Raw genomic sequence first — 27,378 nt, 5'->3', positions numbered from 1 at the left:
AATATATGAACTGTAAAATTCAACTTCAATCTTTTGGGAAATGTTTTATTTACTGCTTAAAATCTAGGTGGGTGGATATATTCATGTATGTATATATTGATAGATTAATACAAACATAAATATGTATTTAAATTTAAGGATAAGTAAAGAGAGAGTACAACAGCCCCATTCTTAAAAAGAAAAGAAAAGAAAAAGACAAGAGCAAGCCACTGCCACCACAGGTACCAGCACTTACATTTGTCAGCAGGCTGACCAAAGAGTGGCCTGTCTGTTGGCATTCAACGGACATGGCAGCATAGCTCCCTTCAACTCTCCAGTGAGTTTCAAGTCCAGAGCACTTTCAGTCCTTGTCTTGTTTATCTATTACTGAAGGGTTTCTAGGAAGGTTTAGCAGTGCTTCAATTTTCTTAGCATCATTCTCAGGTTCATTTTTCTGTAAACTACTTTCAATTTTCTCAGAGAGGTCCTCAGTAACTTGTAGTCTGGCTTTCCTGTAATCAAAAAAAAAAAAAAAAAAAAAAAAGGATAAATCACATACTGCTCCATTTCTTTAGTTCTTACAGATTTAAAACAAAAAGGATAGCATTTGTCTTTTCCTCCCTGCTTTGGTACAGCAACTTAGAAGTGAACACTGCTGCCTGCACTTCAAATGCAGTAACTCTCTTCTCTCCTTTGTAAAACTATATTCTATGAGGAGACTATATTTTATATTCTAATAGGTTAGGAGAAGAAAGCCAATTATGATTTCCACATTACCATAATGGATACCGTTGTGGTGACAGTATCTTCTGATCCATAAGATATTCCTAGTATGCTGGGTCCTAGAGTTCTCACAGGAGTGATGTGTGGGAACTGACACACTTTGTGCTAAGATATGAAGGCCTGAAGTCTCACTCTTCTCTTGCTCCCAGGGCTGGGGGAATGTGAGTACCTTGCCACTCTTAAACTCTGTGACCAGACCTTGTAGGAACTGGACAAAGGCTGTAACAATGGTAATCAGCGGGCGCAGAGGCTCATGCCTCCCCAGCACTTTGGGAGGCCGAGGCGGGCGGATCACAAGGTCAGGAGATCGAGACCATCCTGGCTAACATGGTGAAACCCTGTCTATATTAAAAATACAAAAAATTAGCTGGGCGTGGTGGCAGACACCTGTAGTCCCAGTTACTCAGGAGGCTGAGGCAGGAGAATGGCACGAACCTGGGAGGCGAAGCTTGCAGTAAGTCAAGATCGCGCCACTGCACTCCAGCCTGGGTGACAGAGCGAGACTCCGTCTCAAAAGAAAAAAAAAAAAGGTAATCCTAGGTAGAAAAAAGTCAGAGAGAACACCACTATAGATTTATATTCATGAAGAGTTAAAATCTAATTTCCAAATAATAGATCAGTTCTGTTTCTAAATCAAGTATTAGTGCCTTCCTTAAGTGATTATCAGGGTTAAAGTTTCTTCTCAACTCTTCACAAACAGATTTGGTCATTTGTTCTTCTATATCTCTATAGTCAGTTTTCTACATTTTCTGCTCATTGAGGCAATTTTTTTTGACTCTCAATTTGTTTGATTTTCCTGTATTATTTTCAAGCGAAGAAGTAGGCACATACAAGACACTTAAACGTTTATTGAATTAACCGTCCTTAGAAATATCACACACACACACACTCACACATAAACACACATACGTGTATATGCTATACAATTTTGACGCTTTAATTCTGCCAAAGTATTCTTTCATTACTATGATTCAAGTTGTTTTTATCCATCCTTCTTAAAATTGAAACTAATAATTGTACATATTTATGAAGTACAAAGTGATATTTTCATATACAATGTGTAATGACCAAATCGGGGTAATTAGCATATGCATCACCTCAAATCAGGGTAATTAGCATACACACCACCTCATTTATCACTTCATACTGTTGGGACCATTCAAACATCCTCTCTTCTAGCTACTTGAAAAAACACAATAAATTATTATTAACTACAGTCATCCTACAATGCCACAGAACCCTAGAACTTATGCCTCCAATCCAGTTATAATTTTGTATCCATCAATCAATCCCTTAAATCTCCTCTTCTTATGCTTCTCCCTGTCCCCTCCTCAGCCTCCGGTAACCATAATTCTACTCTTTACTTCTATGAGCTCATTTTTTAGCTCCCACATGAGCAACAGAACATGCCGTATTTGTAAGTATATGATTTATTTTACATAACAATGTCCTACAGGCTCATCCATGTTCCCACAAATGACAGGATTTCATTCTTTATTATGGCTGAATAGTATTCTATGGTGTATATATACCACATTTTCTTTATCCATTCATCTGTTGATGGACAATGACATTGATTCCATACCTTGGCTATTATGAATAGTGCTGCAATAAGCATGGGGGCGCAGATAACTCTTTGATACGCTGGTTTCTTTTCCTTGGATAAATACCCAGTAGGGAAGATTGCTGGATCATACAGTAGTTCTATTTTCAGTTCTCTGAGGAACTTCCATACCGTTTCTATAGTGGCGTTACTAATTTGCATTCCTACCAAAAGTACATGAGTTCCCTTTTCTTTCTGCATCCTTGCCAAAATTACTGTCTTTTTGATAACAGACATTCTAATTGGGGTAAATATCACCCCAATTCCCCAAACTGTCCCCAAACCACATTGCACTGTGGTTTCCATTTGCATTTCCCTGATTAGTTATGTTGAATACCTTTTCATGTATTTTTTAGCCACTTGTATGTATTTTTTCAGAAATACAAGTTTTCCCCCAACCCCTTCCCCACTTTTTTTTTTTTAAAGAGACAGGGACTCACTTTGTTGCCCAGGCTGGAGTGCAGTAGCACGATCATGGCTCACTGCTGCCTTGAATTCCTGGGCTCAAGGGATCCTCTGGCCTCAGTCTCCCAAGTAACCGGGGCTATAGGCATGCACTACTGTGCCCAGCTAATTTTCTTTTGTCTCATTCTGTCACTCAGGCTGGAGTGCAGTGGTGCCATCTTGGCTCATTGCAACCTCCACCTCCCAGGCTCAAACAATCCTCTTGCCTCAGCCTCCCAAGTAGTTGGGATTACAGGTGTGCACCACCGCACCCAGCTAATTTTTGTATTTTTAGTAGAGATGGGGTCTCACTATGTTGGCCAGGCTGGTCTTGAACTCCTGACTTCAAGTGATCCACCTGCTTCAGCCTCCTAAGCGCTGGGATTACAAGTGTGAGCCACGGTGCTTGGCCTCCAAAGCCTTTTATTTCTTTTTCTTGCCTAACTGCTCTGGCTAGGATTTCTAATACTATGTTGAATAAGACTGGTAAGAGTGGGCATTCCTATTTCATTCCAGTTCTTTGAGGGAAAAGCTTTTCATTTTTCCCTGTTCAGTATATTAGCTGTGAGTCTGGCATATATGGCCTTTATTGTACTGAGAAATAGTCCTTCTACCCCTAACTTTTTGGGAGGTGTTATCATGAAGGGGTGTTGAATTTTACCAAATGCTTTTTCTGCATTTATTGAGATGGTCATATGGTCTTTGTTCTTCCTTCTGTTTATATGATGTAACACATTTATTGATTTGTGTATGTTGCACCATCCTTGCATCCCTAGGCTAAATCCCACTTGTTCATGATGTATAATCTTTTTGACGTACCCTTGGATTTGGCTTGCTAGTATTTTGTTAAGGATTGTTTTGTAGAATACATTGGCCCGTAGGTTTTGTTGTTGTTGTTGTTGTTGTTTTTTAATGTGCCCTTGTCTGGTTTTTGTTGTATAAGGGTAATGCTGGCCTTGTAGACTGAGTTTGGAAGAATTCTCTCATCTTCAATATTTTGGAATAGTTTGAGAATTGGTCTTAATTCTTCTTTAACTGTTTGGCAGAATTTAGCAATGAAGCTATGTGGTCCTGGACTTTTCTTTGTTGGGAGACTTTTTATTACCAGTTCAGTCTTGTTACTTGTTATTGGTCTGTTCAGGTTTTCTATTACTTCTTGGCTCAATCTCAATAGATTATAGGGTTTCAGGAACGTATCCATTTTATGTAGCTTTTCCAATTTCTTGGCATATAGTTGTTTCATAATAATCTCTAATGATATTAGTATGTCCGTGGTATCAGTTGTAATGTCTCCTTTTTTGTTTTTTTAACTTAATTGGGTCTTTTTTCTTAGTCTAACTAGTAGTTTCTTGATTTTGTTTGTTTTCAAGAAACCAGCTTTTCATTTAGTTCTTCTTTTGTGTGTGTGTGTGTGTTTTTAAGTCTCTATTTCACTCAGCTCTGCTCTGATCTTTTTATTTTCTTCTACTGATTTTGGGTTTGGTTTGTTCTTGCTTTTCGAGTTCCCTCAGGTGTGGTGTTAGGTTGTTTATCTGAAACATTTCTACTTTTTGATGGAGGCATTTATTGCTGTAAACGTACCTGTTAGTGATACTTTTGTTGTACCCCATAGGTTTTGGTATGATGTGTTTCTATTTTCACTTGTTTCAATAAATTTTTTGATTTCCTTCTTTTTTCATTGACCTATTCATTGTTCCAGAGCATATTATTTAATTTCTGTGTATCTGCACTGTTTCCAAAGTCCTTCCTGTTACTGATTTCTAGTTTTATTCTGCTATGGTCTGAAAAAATACTTGATGTTATTTTGATCTTTAAAAAATTGTTGAGACTTGTTTTGTAGCTTAACATATGGTTTATCCTGAAGAACTTTCCAAGATAAGAAAAAGGTGTATTTTGCAGTTCTTGGATGTGATGTTCCGTAAATGTCTGCTAGATCCATTTGATCTACAGTACAGTTTAAGTCTGATGTTTCTTTGTTGATTTTCTGTCTAGATGATCTGTCCAGTGCTGGGAGTGTGGTATTGAAGTCCCCAGCTATTACATTAGGGTTTCTCTCTCCCTTTAGCTCTAATATTGTTTATATATATATGGATGTTCTGGTGTTGGATGCATATATATTTACAGTTGTTATTTCCTCTTGCTGAATTAATCTCTTTATCATTATATAATGACCGTGTCTCTTTTTGTAGTTTTTTATTTAAAGCCTATTTTATCCGGCCTAAGTATAGCTATTCCTGCTCATTTATGGTTTCCATTTGCATGAACATCTTTTTCTATCCCTTTACTTTCAGCCTATCTGTACCTTTACAGGTGAAGTGAGTTTCTTGTAGTCAGTATATATAGTTGAGCTTTTAAATTCTTTTTCATTCATTCAGCCAGTCTAAATCTTTACTTGGGGAATTTAAAGTGTTTATATTCCACGTTGTTATTGATAGGTATGGATTTACTCCTGTCATTTTGTTAATTGTTTCCTGGTTGTTTTGTATAATCTTTGTTCCTTTCTTCCCCTCTTATTTACTTCCATGGTTGGTGGATTTTTGTAATTATAAGGTTTGATTCCTTTCTCGTTCTTATTTGTGTATCTGCTCTACTAGTGAGTTTTATTCTTTCATGTGTTTCCATAATGGTAGTTACCATACTTTTGCATTCACATGTAGGAGTTCTTTAAACATTTCTTATAAGGCAGTCCAGTGGTGATGAATTCCCTCAGTGTTTGTCTGTCTTGGGACGACTATTTCTCCTTCAATTTGGAAGAACAGCTTTGCTAGGTATAATACTCTTTGCAGGAGTTTTTTGGGGTTTTTTTGTTGGTTTTTTCCTTTCGGCACTCTGAACGTGTCATCCCATTCTCTCCTGACCTGTAAGTTTTCTGCTGGCAAATCTGCTGTTAACCTGATGGGGGGAGGTAAATGGTGGCAGCGGGCCCTGGATGGGCCAGTCTTCAGGCAGTGCACATGACAGTTCAGCCACTAGAATTGGCAGGGTTGCCAGTGGTGGAAGACTCCAGGTGAATGACCTTAGAATGGCCTTAGCCAGCCATTCTTAAGCTTTTCCATCTCAAAATCACTGATCTCTAAATCACTGACAAACTTCTGCAGTTTTTAATTTTTCATTTATTTTTTAAATTTTTATTTATTCATTTTTTTGAGATGAAGTCTTGCTCTGTAGCCCAGGCTGGAGTGCAGTGGCGTGATCTCGGCTCACTGCAACCTCAATGCTTTTTTTCTTATATAGCACATAAGTCCTTGGATAATGGACTACAGCTCTTAAGAATTTCCATGTATGTGTGTGTGTGGTTAGCAGAAATGGAGGTTTCAAATGAAAACACTGGAAAAAAATGATTTCTCATCTATCCAATTATAATACCAAAATAGCAACAGCAGCAGCAGCCAATGCTATCTTAGGTACCCAGGAAGCTGAACTAGTGAGAATCATTTGTACTCAGGAGCACTAGACAGCAGCCTGTTATATTCATCGTACATATTGAATCTGTGCAAAGTCAGCTATCAGTCTGATTGCCCTACCCCACAAACTGCATCCCAGGAAATGATTAGATGCAACAGGTAAAAGTTTTCATGCTCCTCAGTGGCATTCAGTGCATGAACAACTGCTGTCCACCTAATTCCTCTGTGTCTACAGCAAGAAATAGAATCTTTGTGGAGACTTAACATGCTGTGTCTTACATACATATGTATGAAAAAAAAAATATGTCACTTTTTCTCCTGTTTTGAGATGGAGTCTTGATCTGTGGCCCAGGCTGGAGCGTAATCATGGCTCACTGAAATCTCCACCTCCTGGGTTCAAGTGATTCTCTTGCCTCAGCCTCCCTGAGGAGCTGGGACTACAGGCACATGCCACCATGCTCAGCTAATTTTTGTATTTTTAGTAGAGATGGTGTTTCGCCATGTTGGCCAGGCGGGTCTCGAACTCCTGACCTCAGGTGATCCAACTGTCTTGGCCTCCCAAAGTGCTGCGATTACAGGCATGAGCCACCCTGCCTGGCTAAGGATGTCACTTTTTAAGTAAGCCAGGTAAAGCTCACTCCTTGGTGAATACTCCCTTTAGGTAATTTCCTATGCAGTCAAGAACATAGGAAAATAAAAAATATGCAAGCAAGTAAGATGTACAACATTTTAACTTAAAAAAAAAATGCAAAGACCTTTGTTAAATTAAAACTAAAATTAATGTCCTTCATTTTTCCATTCTCCTTAAATAGATTAAAAGACAATGTACAGAAGGAGTTGAAGGACTCAGTAAAAATAAACTCTTCTTTGAACTGGGTGGCAGTTTAGAGTACACAAGTTTAACAGAGCACCACTATATAAGGCCTGGGGCAAGACAGCCAAGATTCCCTGGGCTTAACATGTTCCTTACCACTCTTCCAGTTTTAGCTCATGGAGTGCCTTTTGATTCTTCTGTTTTCTCTCCTGAATAGTCTCACCAGAGTACTTCTGAAATGCCATCAGCAGGCCTCCTACAGGAGTACTGAGAAGAAAGGAGAGGGAAAGCTTAGGAAAAAGGAATCATTAGACCTTGCAACATGTGAGATTCTCTGCTAAGGTGTGAGCAACACCAGAGCCACTTGCTCACTATTAGGTATAGGAACATTTGAGAATTAAAGTGTCCTTGTCAAATAAAGAAAAACATTGAGGTAATCTCTTCTCTGGTCTGAACAACAGAGAAAAACAATCACTACAACCTCCTAAAGTTAACTGATATATAATAAAACAGATCTAGAAACTGGCTGTTTTTATGAGGAATGAGAAATAAATCAAAATGAAGAGAAAAAAGTATATATTTATGACAGGATCTAGTAAGTAGTTCCACACCAAAGATTTCTCAGAAATGAAATTTCTAGTTCAGAATGGCACCAGCTCCTCTAGGAGACAGGAAATGTGGAGGGCATTTTTGGTTGAGGAAGGGATGCTACTGGCTTTTGAGGGTGGGATCACCAAAATATCCTAAAGTTCGAGAGTCTAGCATAACTGTCTCACCCACAATGCCAATAGCAACCCACTGAGAAACTGATTTAGATAATTATTGCTATAGTGATGAAGAGAATTTGGTTCTTGTGTTCTCAAACTAGAAGTATTTGACCTTCACATACCTTAAATTTCCTCCAGCTACAATTTAAGTAACCTCATACTAAAAACTACTTTCACTTAGCAACATAAATGTTCACTGACAGATGGTTAAAAAAAATGTGACATACACATACAATGGAGTATTATGCAGCCTTAAAAAAGAGGGCAATCCGTCACAGGCTACAACATAGATAAACCTCGAGGACATTATTATGCTAAGTAAAATAAGCTAGTCACAAAAGGAAAATACTGTATGATTCCACTCATAGGAAGTATATAAAGTAGTCAAAATCATAGAAACAGAAAGTAGAAATATGTTTGCTGAGGGCTGGAGGGTATGAGGAGGGGAAATTAGTTTTTAACGGATCTAGTTTCATTTTGCAAGAGAAAAAAGTTCTAGAGATCTCACACACAATGTGAATATACTTAGCATTTTTGAACTATACACTTAAAATATGATTAAGATGGTGAATGTTATGCTATGTGTTAATTACCACAATATAAAATATTTTTGTTGCTAACTTCTACAAGTTTTCCCTTCAAACCAAACAGGTATATTAACGCTACAACAAAAGTAATGGCGGTAGTAGATTATGACATGCTGATTTTATTTAATTTAAATTTTTAAAAAATCATTAAATCTATAGCATTATCTTCTCCTTCAAAGGAGGTAGAAAAAGGGGTGAACAGGTGGAGGAGGAAGGTAGCACTCTTCTAGTCAAATACCAACTAATAAAAACAGAAGAACTGACAGAATTAGCTTATCAACATTTACAACCACCTTTCTAGTAACAAACCGATTACAGCATGGGTCGTCAATGGATCATTAAAAACACACAATGAAAAGACAGTTGGAGAGCAGGATATTCACAGTTTCACCCTCCAGATTACTAATTAATCACATTGGGAAAAAGATATCTTTGCAATGGAGGCACTGAGCAGATAACACCTTAACCAAATGTGGTAGGCAGAATTCTAAAGTGGTCCTCCCAAATATCCTGCCTAATCCCTCAACTGAGAATATATTATGCCCATGATTATATTATCATACATGGCAAAATTTATGTGAGAAATGTAATTAAGGTTACCAATTAGTTGAATCTGAGGTTAAAAAAAAGGAGATAGATATCTGAGTGAACACTTAAAAGCAGAGTTTTCCCTGGCTAGTGGCAGAGTGGAAGAAATTGAAGATTCGAAGTATGAGAAGGAGTCAATGTGCTATAGCTGGTTTAAACACAAAGGGGCCCTGGGAGAAGATATGTGGGTGGTGGCCTCCAGGAACAGAGAATAGTCTGGCTCACAGACGACAAGGAAACATGGACCTCAGACCTCCTCCAGGCACAAGAAACTAAATTCTTTTTTTGCTTTTCTCTCTCTTCTTTTTTTTTTTTTTTTGAGACTGAGTCTCACTCTGTCGCCCAGGCTGGAGTGCAATGGTGCAATATTGGCTCACTGCAACCTCTGCCTCTGCCTAGGTGAAGGGTATATGGGGTTCAAGCAATTCTCCTGCCTCAGCCTCCCGAGTATCTGGGATTACAGGCACCTGCCACCACGCCTGGCTAATTTTTCTGTTTTCAGTAGGGACAGCGTTTCACCCTGTTGGCCAGGCTGGTCTCAAACTCCTGACCTCAAGTGATCTGCCCACCTCGGCCTCCCAAAATGCTGGGATTACAGGTGTGAGCCACAGTGCCTGGACACAAGGAACTAAATTCTGAATGAGCTTGGAAACTGATTTTTCCCCAGAGCCTCCAGGAAAGAGCCCAGCCTGGCCAAGACCTTGACTTTGGCCTTGTAAAATCTTGAGCAGCGAAACCCAGCCAAACTTATAATCTACAGAACTACAAGGGTGTTGTTTCACATGCAATACATGCTCAGTTTGTGGTAATTTGTTACACAGAAGAAAACCAATATATCAAGTAATTGAAGTTAATATTACTTATAATAGGTAACAGAATATCTCCCGATGTGATACATGAGGATACAACTTCACCTATGTTGTATTCTTGACAAAAGTACATTAATGTAATCATGATGGGATGATCAAACAAAATGGAGAAACATTGTGGGCATTAGTATGATAATTGAGGAGTTTTTAATATAGACCCTAACTTAGATAGCTGTGTTGAAACGATGTTTACTGTGATAATTGTATTATGATTTCATGGAAGAGTATTCTTCATCCTGGGAGATACATGCTAATATATATGGGGGCAAAGTATTATGAGGTCTCAAACAGTTTAGCCAAGAAGCAAAGGGAAAGGAAAAGAAATACATTCACATCCCACACATATACACAGATATGGAAAACATCACCAAGGCATTAACAATGGTGAATCTAGGTGAAGGGTATATGGGGTTTTAATGTACTAATTCATTCAACTTTTCTGTAGGTTTGAAATTGTTCAAAGTAAAAAGTTGGGGGAAGAACTTTTTAAAAAATGTATTAAGCAAAACAAATAAAATCCTACCAACAATTTTTATAGAATATGCCTGTTAATTGTTTTTTGTTTTTTTTTCCCTGCTCCCATAAATACGTTTGTTCAAACTATAGTTTCAGGTGTTAGCAATATTTAAACAGTTTTACCCGGTAAAAAGGAATTTTGAAAAAGGGCCCTATCTTAGATAGTTGTATTAAATAAATGTTATTTATTGAAATAGCTGTTAAGTAAAATAAACTATAAAAAAAACTGTAAATAAGACAAACTATTGGGGTAGAATTAGAACTGGACAGTCAAAGCTACTGCCAATACAAGAGTAGAGATCTTTTATAGATTCTAAGGATTAAATTTGTTTTTTGAAAATAAATGAGATTTTTTAATAGGCAAGGCATTAATGAAAGTTGTGCCAATCTAGAACCAAACCATGTTAATGCTTACCCCAGCAAGGCTCCAATTATACCACCAGCCAACAGGCCATGCAGGCCTAAGTTAATTCTAAAAAGACTTCCCGTGACAGCTATGTAAAAACAAGAAAGGCAATATTAAATCATCTTTAAATACTAGAATCCTATTTTAAAACTTTCCTTCTATAAAATGGGCACAAATCCCTAAGTGAGCTTTCTGAATCCAATGTTAATATACTACTACAGCCTATACTTCCTGAATCTAAAATGCCAACACAGGTAGTTTCCCATCCACTCCGCAGATTCAAAGGAAGAAACATCTCTCCTACAAAAAAAACTCCAATCTGTTCTATGGATCCATTTATTCTGCTTCATTTTTCTCCAACTCTCCTTAAAAACTTGAAAATGTTTTCCCCTTCTCTTTCTTTCTTCTTTCTTCAAGGAAAATAAAAAAGCAAAAAAACCTTCACTAGCCCCTCCAGTTTATGCCTTCCCCTAGACTCACTCTCTCTGTACTGCTACACGACACCACTCAGGCAGGGTGACAAGCAAGCAGCATTTGGCCTTCAATGCTACCAGCGCGCAGAAAGACTTCTTTCCTTTCTGCTGGGACTGTGCATCAATCATGCTGATTCATTCTCCTCTCACTATGCACAATGCAACTAATACCATCTAAGGTGGTAACACTTTTTAAAGAATAACATTTGAGGCCAGGTGCAGTGGCTCACACCTGTAATCTCAACACTCTGGGAGGCCAAGGTGGGCAGATCACTTGAGGTCAGGAGTTCTACGCCAGCCTGGGCAACATGGCAAAACCTTGTCTCTACTAAAAATACAAAAATTAGCCAGGTGTGGTGGTGCACGCCTGTAATCCCAGCTACTCAGGAGGCTGAGGCATGAGAATTGTTTGAACCCCGGAGGCGGAGGCTGCCATGAGCAGATATCACACCCCTGCACTCTAGCCTTAGCGAAAGAATGAGACACTGTTTCAAAAAACAAAAGAAATAACAGTTGAGGTTTATATTTTTAAGTACTATATATTCATTTTTAAAATTTTCAAAATTCACCAGAACCAAAATCACCTTTAATCTCATTACCCAGAGTCAGTAATGAGTTAGTCTTATTTTCTGATCCTCCAAACAAAAAAAAACAAACAACAAAAAAAAAACTGGGGCTGGGTGCAGTGGCTCACACCTGTAATCCCAGCACTTTGGGAAGCTGAGATGGGTGGATCACGAGGTCAGGAGTTCAAGACCAGCCTGGCCAAGATGCTGAAACCCCGTCTCTACTAAAAATACAAAAATTAGCCAGGCATGGTGGCACACACCTGTAATCCCAGCTACTCGGGAGGCTGAGGCAGGAGAATCGCTTGAACCCAGGCAGCAGAGGTTGCAGTGAGCGGAGATCACGCCACTGCACTCCAGCCTGGGCAAAAGAGCAAGACTCTGTCTAAAATAACAAAACAAAACAAAAACACAAAAACTGGTGTCATGGTGTACATACTAAATTTTTTATTTTCACAGAACATATTATTAAATTCTGTATTACTAAGTTTTCTCCCTCCTGGTTCCATTGCATGGAGGTACCACAAATTTTTGTCTAACACTTACATTTTCTATTTATAGATATTTTAAATAAAGGTGTGATGATAATCCCTCCACAAATAATCTTCTTATACATTTGACTGTTTCCTTAGGATGAACTCACAGAAATGAAACTTCTGGGTCAAAGGGTATAAATATAAACATTTTTAAGGCCTTTGACTTAAATTACTAAACTGCTATTCAAAAAGCATGCATAAACTTATTTTAGAAAATAAAAGTATGCTAGTAATCTAGTCTTCTGCATTCTCTTAGTTTATTTTTTCCAATTCGATAGGCCAGAAGTGGTATGTAATTTTAAGTTGCATTTCTCTGATTAGTAGAGAAAAGAAGCTGTTTTTCCCTAGGTTTACAAGTTATTTATGGTACGTGTGAATTACAAATTCATGTCCTTTGTCCAGTCTTCAACTGAGCTATCCTTTCTTTTTGATGTATTAGGGCTTTTATCCATTATCTGCACATAATATTATTTTGGCGTTGTTTACATTTAATGTTTTCTATATATTTATGACATAGGTAAGTTTAAAAATTTTATGTGGCCAAAACTGTGGTTTCCTGTTTCCTAGTTTCTTAGTTCTTATGCTTAAAAATATATACAGTTGATAAACACGAGTTTGAACTGTGCAGATTTACTCACACATGATTTTTTTTTTCTTTTTTTTTCCTTTTTTAAGACAGTCTCACTCTGCTGCCCAGGCTGGAGTGCAATGTCACGATCTTGGTTCACTGTAACCTCCGCCTCCCGGGTTCAAGTTATTCTCCCCTACCTCAGCCTCCTAAGTAGGTAGGACTACAGGTGCAGGCCACCACACCTGGCTACTTTTTAAACATTTTTTAGTAGAGATGGGATTTCACCACGTTGGCTAGGCTGGTCTCGAACTCCTGACCTCAAGTGATGTGCCCGCCTCGGCTTCCCAAACTGCTGGGATTACAGGCATGAGCCACCATGCCTGGTCATATGAATTTTTTTCAATAAATACATTGAAAAATGTTTTGGAAATGTGCAATAATTTGAAAAAACTTGCAGATAAACTGTCTAGCCTAGAAATACCAAAAAAAAAAAAATTAAGAAAAATGTGTGTCTTTAAGTGCATAAAACATACATAGATACCAATCTATTTATGTGTGAATCAACTGTTTATGTTATTGGTAAGGCTTCTGGAGAATAGTAGGCTATTAGTAGTTAACTTTTGGGGGAGTCAAAAGTTATATGTGGATTTTTCAACTGCGCAGGGTGGAGGTCAGCATTGCTATTGTGTTCAAAGCTGTTTTCAGTGTTGTTCAAAGGTCAACTGTGTATATGTACACATTTATATATCTTCCTACGCAGAAATCAGAGACACATTTACTTCTATACTTTCCCTTATCTTTTATGGACGTTTTTTACATAAGCACCATAATAAATGTTAACTAATTTTGTTGAACTGAATACAGGTATAATTTCTTTCCAAATAGTTAATAACTGTTCCAGCCCATGAATGGTCTATTCTTTCCCCACAAATGCGAAATATCACCTTTACGTTACTTAAAGATATCACTTTTACTGTACTTCGTTTTGTTCCTGACCTTTGAATTCCATTCCACAGATCTACCAATACCTCACTGTCCTCTTTATTGTAACTTTATACAGATTTTAATTTTACAGTTGCAAGAACCCCTCATCATTTTTTTCTGAAATGTCTTTGCTATGCTTATATAATCAGCATTTTAGATATGATTTAGACATTGTATCAAGTTCTTTTTTTAAAAAAGTCTGTAATTTTGATTTGAATTGCTTTCAATTTATAAATGAAGTAGAAAAATACCGGGTTAACTATCAACTATTTCCCCATTTTTATTATTTATGATTTGTAATTTTCTTCAGAGAAGTTGTACATGCATTAAATTTATTCCTTATTATATTACATTCTTGGTACTATTATAAAGAAAACATTTTACTTTTCAAGTAACCATTGAAATATAAAAAGCCTATTTATATATTTACACTTTATTAATTAGCAATAATTTTTCAAGTCATCTTTTAAAGTATCACCTACAAATACAGACAATTTTGCTTCTTCCTATCTAAAAGCACTGCTTTTTTCCCCTTCTGTGTTAGTGTATTTTTAACAGTTTTATTAAGGTATAATTTACATCACACAAAATTCACTGAAACGTACAATTCAATAATTTGTAGTAAAAAAATTTAGTGGCCGGGCACAGTGGCTCACGCCTGAAATCCCAGTACTTTCGGAGGCCGAGGCGGGCGGATCACAAGGTCAGGAGATGGAGACCATCCTGGCTAACACGGTGACACCTTGTCTCTACTAAAAATACGAAAAAAAATTAGCCAGGCACGGGTGGTGGACTGCGCCTGTAGTCCCAGCTACTTAGGAGGCTGAGGCAGGAGCATCGCTTGAACCCAGGAGTGGAGGTTGCAGTGAGCTGAGATCACACCACTGCACTCCAGCCTGAGTGACAGAGCAAGACTCCGTCTCAAAAAAAAAAAAAAAAAAAAAAAAATTAGTTGCATTGTTATATAATCACCAAAATCCAATTTTAAAATGATTCCATCATTACAAAAAGATCCCCCATGCCCCTTTGTAGTTACTCCTGGTTCCCAATCTCACCTCAATCCACTACTGTACTTTCTAACTCTACAGATTTGCTCATGCTGGACATTTCATATGAATAGAATTACACATTATGAAGTCTTACGTGTCTAGCTTCTTTCACTTAATGTTTTTAAGTTTTATTCATGTTGCAGCATGTATCAGTTTTTCATTGATGAAAATATTCAAGTGAATGGACATGTATTTTATTTACCCATTCACTAGTTAATGAACTTATGGGTTGTTTCAGTTTGAGGCTGCCAAGAATAATACCACTATAAAAATTTATACGTAAGTCTGCGTGGACATGTATGTTTTCATTTATCTTGGGCAGATTCTAAGACATGGAATTGCTGAATTGCACAGTAAATTATGCTTAATTTTTTTTTTTTTTTTTGAGACGGAGTCTCGCTCTATAGCCCAGGCTGGAGTGCAGTGGCGCCATCTTGGCTAACTGTAAGCTCCGCCTCCCGGGTTCACGCCATTCTCCTGCCTCAGCCTCCCAGGTAGCTGGGATTACAGACGTGCACCACCACGCCTAGCTAATTTTTGTATTTTTAGTAGAGACGGGGTTTCACCATGTTGGCCAGACCAGTCTCAAACTCCCAACCTCAAGAGATCTGCCTGCCTTGGCCTCCCAAAGCACTGGGATTACAGGCATGAGCCACTGCACCTGGCCTTCCAATGGTTTTCTGAATTCATTTGGCTTTTCTACATCCAAGATGTTGTGGTTACCCTCCAGAGACAATAAACCTCCCTATCCAAAATTCGAATTAGATATTGAGATGCCAAAGTACCGAGAAGTACTAAGAGGATACCAAAAGGTTTATTACACACATAATGAGGCTTTCTAGGGAGAGCAAGGCAGGATCCCAAGAATGTCCCAAAATGACTTGAGAACCTGAAGGGTGAATGACTGGCTTGTGGTTTTAGAAGGTGGGGCTAGAGCAAGAGGTCCCTCATGTAGGCCTGAGCTTGAATGGTTGAAACTTCCTGCCGGTGTCAATCAAGGTAGCACTTGGGCTTTCTTATCAGCTTGTCAAGATGTGGGGCAAAAAGCAAAAGGAGACTTCCAATTTCTGGTATGGCATGTGAGAAGTTTAGAATTTAACACTTATTCCTAACAACAAGTAAAAACCTAAACAAATGGAAAAACTGACAACTCCTCTTAGATGCATCAAAGAAGTGAGATCATGGGTAAACTGCTGCCCTCAAAATAGGAGAGACAGACAGATAAATACAGAGAATCACACCTTATTATAGTAGAAACCCATGAGCAGAAGCCTCCATGGAAACCAGTACCAGAGTAGGAGACCTTGACTATAAATGATAAATTGCTGGAAGCTCAGTATAGAAAAGTCTAAGACATAAAAATTGTAGGGGGCCCAGTCACAGAGGGTCCCCACACTCCAGGAGCTCTACCAGGTTCTCCCAGTAAAGATCTGAGAAAAATCCCCTCAGGCTTCTGGCAAGGGGGAAGAAAAGTAACCATTATGAAATATGCCAGAACATTCTGTCATTCTCAAAAAGGCCTGCCCTCAAGATAAAACGGTTTTGCACAGCCCAACCTACTGGGGTTTTGTCAGAGATTAACCAATCTGGGGAATATCCAAATGCAACTGCTCTCGTCTCCCAAGTGGGAGAAGGGAAATACCCATTCCAACCCACTGTAGTATCCTGTCCCACCAAAGGAGAGGAAAAAAACTGAAAAGCACTTGTAAAGTTAACATTTCAGAGGCACAGGCTCACTAAAAGACTAAGAACCTAATCACAGGACTATAAAACACTTTCCCTCTCCCACATCTTAATACCAAATTACTAAAGACCTATTTACCACAATTCCTTTTTACCCAGGTACATCATGTCCAGCTATCAAGAAAAAAAATTACAAGGCATCCCAAAAGGCAAAAGCGGTTTGAAGAGACCAAGTAAGACTAACAGAGTAAGCACCAAAACCAGACTCAGATATGGTGGGGATACTGGACTTACCAGATGAGGAGTTTAAAGCAACTATGACTAATATGCTAAGGGCTCTAATGGATAAAGTAGATAGCATGCAAGAACAGACAGGCAATATAAGCAGAGAGATGGAAATTCTAAGAGAGAATCAGAGAAATGCTAGCGATAAAACAATTAAAAACCCACTGTGACAGAACTCAAGAATAGCAGACTAGACACAGCTGAGGAAAGAATCCCTGAGCTTGAAGACGTATCAACAGACACTTCCAAAACCAAAAGACAAAGAGAAAAAAGATGGGAACCTCCCCCACTAAAACCAACCAACCAAACAAACAGATAAAATATCCAAGACCTGTGAAACAATTACAAAAGGTATAAGTGTATTAGAACACCAGAAGGAGAAGAGAAAGCTAAAGAAATCTTTGAAACAATAACTGAGAATTTATCTTAAAGTAAGTCAGGCAACAAACCACAGATCCAGAAAGTTCAGAAAACACCAAGCACAGTAAATGTTCCTCAAAATCATACCAGGGCATATCATTTTCAAACTGCAGAAAATCAAAGATAAAGAAAAAAATAGTGAAGTATATGAACACAGGGGAAAGACACCTAAACAGAACTAAACATAGGAAAATGGCTAGGGAGGACTCTCTAGGGAAGCTGAGGCTGACAAATCATCTAGACTTTGAAAGGTAAGGTTAAGTAGAAGCCGAACAAAATTAATCGTGGTAGTAAGAAAGTGCATTCAAGAAGAGGGACTGATTCTCAAAAAAACAAAAACAAAAACAAACTTATGTTCAGAATATGTATGTATGTTTTTGTACGTATAAGAATGTACATGAGTTAGTGATTGAGTGTATATGGCAGTTAACTTAATTTACCTTTCTGAAATGAATGCTCATTTTAAAATTATTTTTTAAATCTGACAAGTAAAAATTGTACACATATGGTGTACAACATGTTTTGAAATATGTATATATTGTGGAATGGCTAAATTAAGCTAATTAACCTACATGTTACTTCACATACCATTTTTTATGGTGAGAACATTTAAAATCTACTTTTTTTTTTTTTGAGACAGAGTTTCACTCTTGTTGCTCAGCTTGGAGTGCAATGGTGTGATCTCGGCTCACTGTAACCTCTGCCTCCTGGGTTCAAGTGATTCTCCCGCCTCAGCCTCCCAAGTAGCTGGGATTACAGGCACGTGCCACCACGCCCAGCTAATTTTTGTATTTTTAGTAGAGACGGGGTTTCACCATGTTGGCCAGGCTGCTCTCAAACTCCTGATCTCAGGTGATCCACTTGCCTTGGCCCCCGGAAGTGCTGGGATTACAAAAATCTACTTTTTAAAAGCAATTTTGAAGTATACAATACACTGTTATTAACCACAGTTACCATGTTCTAAATAGATCTCTTGAACTTATTCCTCCTGTCTAAATGAAATTTTGTATCCTTTGACCAACATCTTCCCAACCCCATATCCAGTCTCTGGTAATCACTATTGTACCTTCTATTGTTAATGCTCATTTAAAAGAAGACATATATACTAGAGGCAGAGAGCTTTAAAATAAAATCCAAGTTCTTAGCATAAAAAATTTAGTCCCTTCCTACCATCCTCACCAATCTCATCTCAAGCTACTCTTACCTCACTCACCAGGTTACTATCCTGCTTTTAAGGAAATGTATTGCCTTAGAGCCTTCCCCCTTTATGTTCCCTCTATTTAGGACACCCTCCCTTGCAAGTCTTGTTCCTTCCTATTCTTTGGGTATCAGCTCAAATGTCACTTCCTCAGAAAGGCCTTCTCTGACTACCCTGTCCATATGAGATGCCATTGTTCCACCGAATTGTTACTTTCTATCACAGCAACCTGTTTTATCACATACATATTAGACATTAAAATTCAAAGAAAGCAAGGGCCTTGCTGTTTTGCCCGTTGAGTATATCAAGGGTGAAGCACAACACTGTCCATAAATACATTTTGCATGAATGTTGATGAGATGCGATGGGAAGCCAACCAAAGAATTCAGTAGTTCTGATGTATAAGTCCTTACATATTTTCTAAACTATATTTGAGAAGATTGAAAAATATAAACAAAAATGTCTTACCTCCTGCAATTACAAAATGGCTTAGGGCATCTTTATTTCGGTATACATTCAGACTAGTGCTCACTGTGCTGGGAAAAAGGGAGGAGAAGGAAAACATAAGATTTAAAGCATATCCCATTTACCTTCTTTAGTGTTATTTTCACTGACTTAATAGATTTAGAAAAGCCTACTATATCAACCCCTGGTCCTAGCATAGGCCCTTCAATGTGTTCCAGACATGGTTGTAAAACCATAACTGCAACAGTCTTCTACACAGACAAAAGTTCTTGAAAAAAAAAAAAAAGACATTATGAATCACTTTCATGTGGGTATTCAGTTTTCATAACCCCACCCGCTCAAAAGACACACTCCTAAAACCGTATCAAAAAAAGTCACTATCTCACAATTCAGAGTGAACTTACTTGAATATAGTCACAAATGCTACAGTTCTCCAACTCCAGCGCCAGCCATAACGAATGAAGCCTCGTGTAGCAGCACGATGTGCAGATTGCTAAAGTTATATTAAAAACTGTGAGGTTCTAAGACACCATCATATTTTCCCTATTCTAGAACTGTGGTAGAGGAATTTTAGCCATGGATTAGTCACGTACACTTAAACAGACAGAAATACTAGAAAATCTCTAGAAATATTATTCTTTAAGTATTGAGGTTCCATGTGTAGCTTTTCCGATCAGGAGATGAAAAATGGTTGAGTATCCCTTATCTGATACTTCAGACCAGAAGTGTTTCGGGTTTTTTCAGATTTGGGAATATGCGCATTTAACACTTACTGGTTGAGTATCCCAAATCCAAAAAACGAAATCTGAAATGCTCCAGTGAGCAATTCCTTTGAATGACATGTCAATGCTCAAAAAGTTTTGAATCTGAGCATTCAGGATTTCAGATTTGTGATGCTCAACCTGTAACGAATTATAAATCTACAGAATAAAATAAGAATCCATGAGTCTCTACTGATAGAAATAAATTATAAATACATAAATAAATATGTAAATAGAGGGGGAAGGGAAAACACTTCCTTAGAGCATAATACTAACAAATAAATGCAGAAAGAATGATAGACTTTAGAAAATGCCCATTTGGCTGCCACAGTCATAACTGTTACAGGCAAGAATCATCATTAAATGCTAAAACTGCCTGGGTATGGCAGCTCATGCCTGTAATCTCAGCACTTTGGGAGGCAACGAGGGAAGATCACTTGAGCCGACAAGTTTAAGACCAGCCTGGGCAACATAGCGAGATCCTGCCTCTACAAAAAAAATTTAAAAATTAGTTGGGCATCGTGATGTGTGTTTGCAGTCCTAGCTACTCGGAAGGTTGAGGAGGGAGGAAACCTTGAGTCCAGAAGTTTGAGGTTGTGGTGAGCTATGATCCTGCCACTGTGCTCCAGCCTGCACTGAGGCAGCAAGACCCTGCCTCAAAAAATTTCAAAAAAAAAATAATAATAATAAATTAAAAAATAAAAATAGGCTGGGCAGTGGCTCACACCTATAATCCCAACACTTTGGGAGGCCAAGGAGGGTGAACTGCTTGAGCTGAGGAGTTTGAGACCAGCCTGGGCAACATAGCAAAACCCTGTCTCTACAAAAAATACAAAAATTAGCTGGGAGTGATGGCACATGCCTATAGTCCCAGCTACTTGCGAGGCTGAGGCAGGAGAATCGAGTGAGCCTGGGAAGTGGAGGTTGCAACAAGCCAAGATTGTGCCACTGTACTCCAGCCTGGGCAACAGAGTGAGACTCTGTCTCAAAAAATAAATAAATGAAAAAATATTTTTTTTAAAAAAAATCAAAAAATGCTAAGATAGCATTTATAATTTCGAATAGTTTTTAGATAGTAGAAATATTATAGTTTATAATAGCATTTAAATAGTAGAAATTTGATGTAAAGCAGGATATTTACACAGTCTCAAAGGAACTAACAAGTACTCAAAATACTTATAAATTACAAACAGAAAACATAGTAATTTTACAGTGTATAGTTGGCAGAGGCCATCTTAACCAAGTAAGTAAAGTAAATATCACCAGTATAGGGACAGAGATATCACAGGCTTCTAATTTAATTTCAGTTCTAGGGTATTCCTGTCAAAAAACATAGCCTGAATACAATCATGAGAAACCATCAAACAAACCCAAATTGAGCGATATTCTACAAATCACCCATAGTCAAGGCCATGAAAGACAAAGAGAAACTCTTCCAGATTAAATGAGACCAAAGCAGCACCACAGGCAAATTCAACCTGTGATCCAGGGTCAGTTTCCGGACCAGACAAAAAAATTTCTTTAATTTGTTAATAAGAATGCAAGCCTAACTTCTGAAAAATACATATTTTTTATTTATTTTTAAAATAAATGATACTGTGGGGTAACTAGCAAAATTTACAGGTCTTTAAATAAGGTAATAGTACTATATCAGTGTTAATTTCCTGATCTTGATATTATAATTGTGGTTGTATAAGAGAATTTCCTTGTTTTTAGGAAATACACACTGAAGTATTCATCATGTCTAGAACCTACTGTCAAGTAGTTCAGAAAAAATTAGTACATATTATACAGAGGGAGAATGATAAAACAAACATGGTAAAATGTTAACAGTGGAATATCTGGATGAAAGGTATATAGGAAATCTTTGTACTATTTTTGCAACTTTCAAGCCTGCCATAATTTCAAAATAAAAAGTTAAAAATTCTCTGAGCTTTAATATTCTCACAGAAGAACTGATGTACAGATCTAATGATGTAACAAATGAGTTAGCACTCTATAAAGTTATAAATGTTAACTATTGCCTTAGTGTAAGCTCGTATACTCAGGGAGGCTTTGTGAATGAGGTAAATATGTTACAGTTGAGCCTTGATGATTTAGCAGGGGATTGGAAGAAATGTATTTCAGAAAGAAAAGCCACAGTGGTGATGCCAAACATGCCTGTTCTGAAGATAAGTAGTCTCTCAAGTCACATGCAGGCACTCTGACCTTAGTACTTCCACTGTTATTAAGTATAGACTTTATTTCTTTACTCTGACACCTTAAAACAACCCTCCATCCCCACAAGCTAATTGAATGATTAAGTGTAAAGTGAATTGCTAAGTCAGTGTGCCCTAAATTTCTTTAGACCACCAGTACATACCAGAGCATCAAACCGGTTATGATAAATTTCTGCCTGGCTCTGCTCAATGTATTGTCGTTTAGCATGAATGAAAGCTGGTATACCCCCATACACCCAGCCGAGGACACCTGCTGTAGCTGCCATCTTATAGATATCAGCAAGTTCCTTTGAAATTCTCTGCTGTTCACTACAACATCAAAAAGACAATGTTGTTTGGGATTAGTTTATGGACATTGCTCTCCAAAAGCATCTATAATCAGAATTATCCCAAATGCTAACACCACAACATTTTTCATCATAGGTAAAATCCTCAGATGAATTAAACAGTTCAGTTATATTAAAAGGAACGTAAGTCTCAGACAAAACGAAGCTATGCTGGTTAGAATTAGGATAGTGGCAACTCCTGAAAAGACAATGACTGGAAAAGGCTCAAGGGGAGCTTTTGGGGTGTTATAATAGTTGCCATTTCCTTCTGAGTGTTGGGTACAGCTATGTTCAGTTTGTGAAAATTCATTCATCAGTCTACTTACGTACATTTTTTGAAATGCATTACCTACTTCAATAAAAAGTTTTTTAAAAGGTGCTTTTATTTGATGACTATTACACCCCTAGAAACAGGAAGAATTTGTGAGTTGGATAGAGACACCAATATTTCCATTTAAATCTTAAGCTAACTTTTAGAAATTACACCAACTCGTGAGATTTTAGGGCAATGTATCAAAGAAAAAAAAACGTGGACGTTAAGACAAAAAAATCTAAATTCTATTTTACCAAATAATTTCATGAAATACTCAGATAGGACTGTACTAATAAAAGCATTGGGCTGGGCACAGTGGCACATGCCTGTAGTCACTGCTACTTAGGAGGCTGAGGCAGGACTTGAGCCCAGTTCTGGACAGCATAGCAACATAGCAAAGATCCTGGCTCTAAAAATAAACAAATAAATAAATGTTATTTTAAGAAACGCACTGAGAAAGTTCACTATGCAGTGGGTGGCACATGCCAATCTAAAATAATAAGGAAAAGCTACTATTTAATTCAGTTTGTTACTCTCAAACGCATAAGAAGCTAGAACTGCTAATGAAGCTTCCAAGATGTCATCCTGAAACTGCTCTAACAAATAGCTGTCTTAAATATTAAGTTACTATCAAATAATTGCCCTTCTAGGCCAGGCGCAGTCCAGCCGCGGTGGCTCACGCCTGTAATCCCAGCACTTTGGGAGGCCGAAGCAGGCAGATCACGTGAGGTCAGGAGTTCGAGACCAGCCTGCTGAATGGTGAAATCCCGTCTCTACTAAAAACACAAAAATTAGCTGGACATGGTAGTGGGCAACTGTAATCCCAACTACTCGGGAGGCTGAAGCAGGAGAAACACTTGAACCCCGGAGGTGGAGGGTGCAGTGAGCCAAGATCGCACCACTGCACTCCAGCCTGGGCGACAGAGCACGGCTCAGTCTCAAAAAAAAAAAAAAAAAAAAAAAAAAAAAAAAAAAAAAAAAAAAAAACGAGTTTGGGCTGGCGCGGTGGCTCACGCCTGCGTCCCAGCACTTTGGGAGGCCGAGGTAGGAAGATCGCCTAAGTCCAAGAGCTCAAGACCAGCCCGGACAGCATGGTAAGAACCCTGTCTACAAAAAATATATTTTAAAAAAATTAGCCGGGCATGGTGGCGCGCGCCTGGAGTCCCAATTAATCGGGAGGCTGAAGTGGGAGGATCACTAGAGTCTGAGAGGCAGAGGTTGCAGTGAGCCAGATCGCACCAGAGCACTCCAGCCTGGGCGACAGAGCAAGACCCCGTCTGGAAAAAAAAAAAAAAAGATACAAGTTTGGGTTACAAATATCAGAACCTCAAATATAATTTAAAAATGAAGCACACCATCCTTGGCGTCCTAAGGCTGACCCAGGCTGCCAACGCTGCAGGACATCGCTTTCGCGCCCCCTACCCACTTCAGACCCCAGGCACTTTTACTCTTTGCTAAACAGCTTCTGGAGGCGGTCCCATCCAGATTCCAGGTAATAGGGCTCTGGGACGTAGGGAGGCCGCTTCTGACGCTCCGCAAGGGCTTCCGAATCGGCAGTCACAGCTTCCGCAGCAAAGACTCGGGGAAATGGACACAATGCTCTACAGAGAAAGCTCCGCGGTGCTGGTGGCGGCACCTGCATGGCCTTCTCTCGACCTACGGACAAATTGAGCCCTCAGGACTTCAAGTCCTCCCGGACGTGCCGCGGGAGAGCGTAACTGTACGAGGTGAGAATCCGTGTATTTGGCCCAGGATAACCCTCTGCCAGAGGGCTCGACACCAACGCCTTCAGCCCTGGGCCTCGCTTTGGAGTCCTTGGAAATACGACAAAGGAAGTCCCGCCCGAGCGGGGCAAAGGCCAGGGGGCCGGGCGACGGCAAAGCCAGAGCCCAAAAGACTTCCGGTTGAGGGCGGGTCGGGCGACTGCTGTGCTGAGTCCACCCCGGAAGTGAGTTGGCTGCCGGTAGTGAAGCTCAGCGTGGTCCCGGTAGGCGTTCGTTCCTTGTCTTAGTGGTTCCTGGGTCATGCAAACAGCGTCTGCGGCTAGTTACATTCAGCTTGAGGTGGTCATAGGTTGAAGTAATTTAGCGTAATTAAAATGCCAGGAATTAGCTGGGCATTGTGGCGGACGCCTGTAATCCTAGCTACTTGGGAGGCTGAGGCAGGAGAATCGCTTGAACCCAGGAGGCGGAGGTTGCAGTGAGCCGAGATCACACCACTGCACTCCAGCCTAGTCAACAAGAGCGAAAATCCGTCTCAAAAAAAAAAAAAAAAGCCAGGAATCCCGTTCAGTGAGGAAGAAAGTGCAATATTCAGTGCAAGTGGAATAGGGAAAGAGGGAAAGGCGATTTGTGCAGGTAAAGGGAATGGGTCTTGGTGCCAGTTACACCAAGATTTCGAGAACACTTTTTTGAAGAATCAGCTTTTTGGCTGGTCTTCATAAGGTGGATTTCACTCCCTTTAGTTCATATGTCTACTGCTTCTCAAAAGGCAGGAGAATTTCTGGAATTTCTGTGTTTGTATAATTTGCCGTCACTACAACCTCTGCTAACATATGCTTCGAAGTATAGTTTTCATTAAAATGAATGCATTTAAAATATTCTCAGTATTCGTGTAATTTCATTCAATCCTTGTTAACAAGCATACTCCCTTATTCATTTTACTAATCCCTTCACCTCCTTTATTCCTTTCTAGTTGTAAATCAAAATTGCCACACTGTAGTAGAATACAGTAAACAGACTTCTGGAATTTGATAGCTGGAAATTCTATACACAAGTCTCCGAGAAGTGGCTGACTAGAGTGACCAGCTGAATTAGTGATGGCGCTACAAAGACTACTCGGATACGAGATTTGATTCAGCACTCATCGTGGCACTTATGACACTGCATCATAATTTCCTATTTGTTAATCTGTCTCAATAAACTGTCCTTGAGGTCACAGACCACATACATTGATCTCTGTATCTCCAGGACCTAGAATTGTAGTAGATGCTCAGTAAATATTTGTTGAATGAATAATTCAGATTCCCTGACTTCTGGCTCTGGGTTGCTGCTTATCTCATGTTAGGTAGAAGTGGGCACCAAGATAAGTTAGCAAAGCTTGAAAGCCCAAGAAAATGGCTGTACAGTCTGTTTCTAACCCATATGTAGAAAAAGCTAAATGCATAAGATGACCACAGAATTATTCTGGGATGTAGGAGGACTTGAAATGGGTAGGGTTTGGGTGGGTGTTGGGAAGATACTGACGAAATCATTTGTGTACAACTCAAGTGCCCCAGGATTCACTAGCCTATAGATGAGGTCATATTAACAGGCAAATTTTAAACTCCATAACTTGTTTCTCCTTTGGGTAACTGAAGACTCATTTGTAAGGTTTCTTTTGCCACTTAATACTTCAAAAAAGTCCCCAGTCCTTTGGCTACTGCTTACACCGTTGCTGTTCTTCCATCTGAGTCCTCCCACATTTCCTACTTCCCCAATCCCTTACTTCTTTTAGAATGAAGAAAATGCTCACCCTCCTCTGTAGTCTGCTTATTTTATTTTTGATACAGTCTTAACTCTTGTCACCCAGGCTGGAGGGCAGTGGCACAATCTCAGCTCACAGCAATCTCTGCCTCCTAAATTCAAGCGATTCTTGTGCCTCGGCCTCCTGAGTAGCTGGGATTACAGGCATGTGCCACCATGCCTGCCTAATTTTTGTATTTTTAGTAAAGATAGTGTTTCACCACGTTGGCCAGTCTAGTCTCAAACTCCTGGCCCCAAGTGATCTGCCTGCTTCAGCTGCCCAAAGTGCTGGGATTACAGGTGTGAGCCGCCGTGCCCAACCCTGTAGTCTGTAGTCTGCTCTTTTTGAAGGTTCTCAGATCAACACAGTCTAAGCCAGAGGTGTCCAATCTTTTGGCTTCCCTGGGCCACATTGGAAGAAGAAGAATTGTTTTGGCCTACATATAACACTAACTATAGTTGATGAGCTAAAAATAATAATTTTAAAAGTCCATGCATAAATCTCATATTTTAAGAACATTTACAAATTTGTGTTGGGGCGCATTCAAAGCTTTCCTGAGCCACATGCAGCTTGTGAGCCATGGGTCGGACAAGCTTGGTCTAAGCCAAAAGGTGTTATGGGGTTTACTGGACCACTGTTTCACATATGGCTTTCTCGTCCCCAGACGTGTTTGACAGCAGAGTAGCTGCATCAGGGAAGGATTTCCGTGCAACCACCATACTGCCTGGAACACCATTCTTCCACCATCAGCCCTTGTTGCTGAATTCTGTTTATAGAACCTAATAGTTTCTTCCCTCACAGTGAATTTTTTTCCCAGGGATTAGCAGGTTCCCTTCCCTGCCAGTTTCACCAAGTACTGCCCTTGCTACATATTTTACATTTTGTTACATTATGTATGATATAAAACTTTTCCATATGTAGAGAGATAATGAATTTTGAGAACTCCAAGGACCATTTCATTTACTTATCCTTCATGGTATAAATTAATTTTTACCTCCACAAAGTTTCCCATCTGCTCCAGTTGGAAGTTTATTCTTCCTCTAAACTCCAGATCCACATTGCCTTCATGAATAATCAGCACTCCTGTTGCCTTAATCACCTTCCACGTATATATATGATGCCTCTCATATTGTTTATCATCTCAACAGCACAGCCCCTTGAGGTTTGGGAGCCTCATGTAAACTTACCTTGTCTCTGTGCATAGTAGATGCTCAAGAAGTATCTGGTAAGTATTAAATGAATGACTTGTAAATATAACTCTCTGC

General features: G+C 39.0%; 1 protein-coding gene across 3 annotated transcripts; it reads right to left on the bottom strand.

The window, feature by feature from the left end:
* Positions 1 to 8: 8 nt before the first annotated feature.
* Positions 9 to 24,459, bottom strand: TIMMDC1 (translocase of inner mitochondrial membrane domain containing 1). Of its 3 annotated transcripts, none has more exons than XM_023214083.2 (8): positions 24,058 to 24,175; positions 22,936 to 23,018; positions 22,114 to 22,279; positions 19,395 to 19,483; positions 18,994 to 19,061; positions 10,770 to 10,848; positions 7,184 to 7,294; positions 9 to 491 (listed from the first exon to the last, which is right to left on the bottom strand). In XM_023214083.2, exons 2-8 carry the CDS (start codon positions 22,992 to 22,994, stop codon positions 341 to 343), a joined length of 723 nt encoding a protein of 240 aa, XP_023069851.1. In that variant the 5' UTR covers positions 22,995 to 23,018; positions 24,058 to 24,175; the 3' UTR covers positions 9 to 340. The 3 variants fall into 3 exon arrangements, with proteins under 3 accessions (XP_023069851.1, XP_023069841.1, XP_023069832.1); XM_023214073.3 differs by having other exon boundaries at positions 14 to 491; positions 23,965 to 24,085; XM_023214064.3 differs by lacking the exon at positions 22,936 to 23,018 and having other exon boundaries at positions 14 to 491; positions 24,058 to 24,459.
* Between the last annotated feature and the right edge of the window lie 2,919 nt (positions 24,460 to 27,378).

Source organism: Piliocolobus tephrosceles, chromosome 2 (genome assembly GCF_002776525.5).
Source record: "Piliocolobus tephrosceles isolate RC106 chromosome 2, ASM277652v3, whole genome shotgun sequence".
NCBI classification, from domain to species: Eukaryota; Metazoa; Chordata; class Mammalia; order Primates; family Cercopithecidae; genus Piliocolobus; species Piliocolobus tephrosceles.
The sequence above is the reverse complement of the archived record's forward strand: the minus strand, read 5'-3'. Positions and strand labels throughout refer to the sequence as shown.

What these genes read in the sequence shown, in the direction of transcription:
- TIMMDC1 (XM_023214064.3), bottom strand. Translation starts at nt 24,251, where the DNA reads ATGCAGGTGCCGCCACCAGCACCGCGGAGCTTTCTCTGTAGAGCATTG. An exon ending in CAGAAGCTGTTTAGCAAAGA is followed by an intron (nt 22,280 to 24,057) that starts GTAAAAGTGCCT and finishes TTGATGTTGTAG; the next exon opens with TGAACAGCAGAGAATTTCAA. An exon ending in GAGCTAAAACTGGAAGAGTG is followed by an intron (nt 492 to 7,183) that starts GTAAGGAACATG and finishes TTTTGATTACAG; the next exon opens with GAAAGCCAGACTACAAGTTA.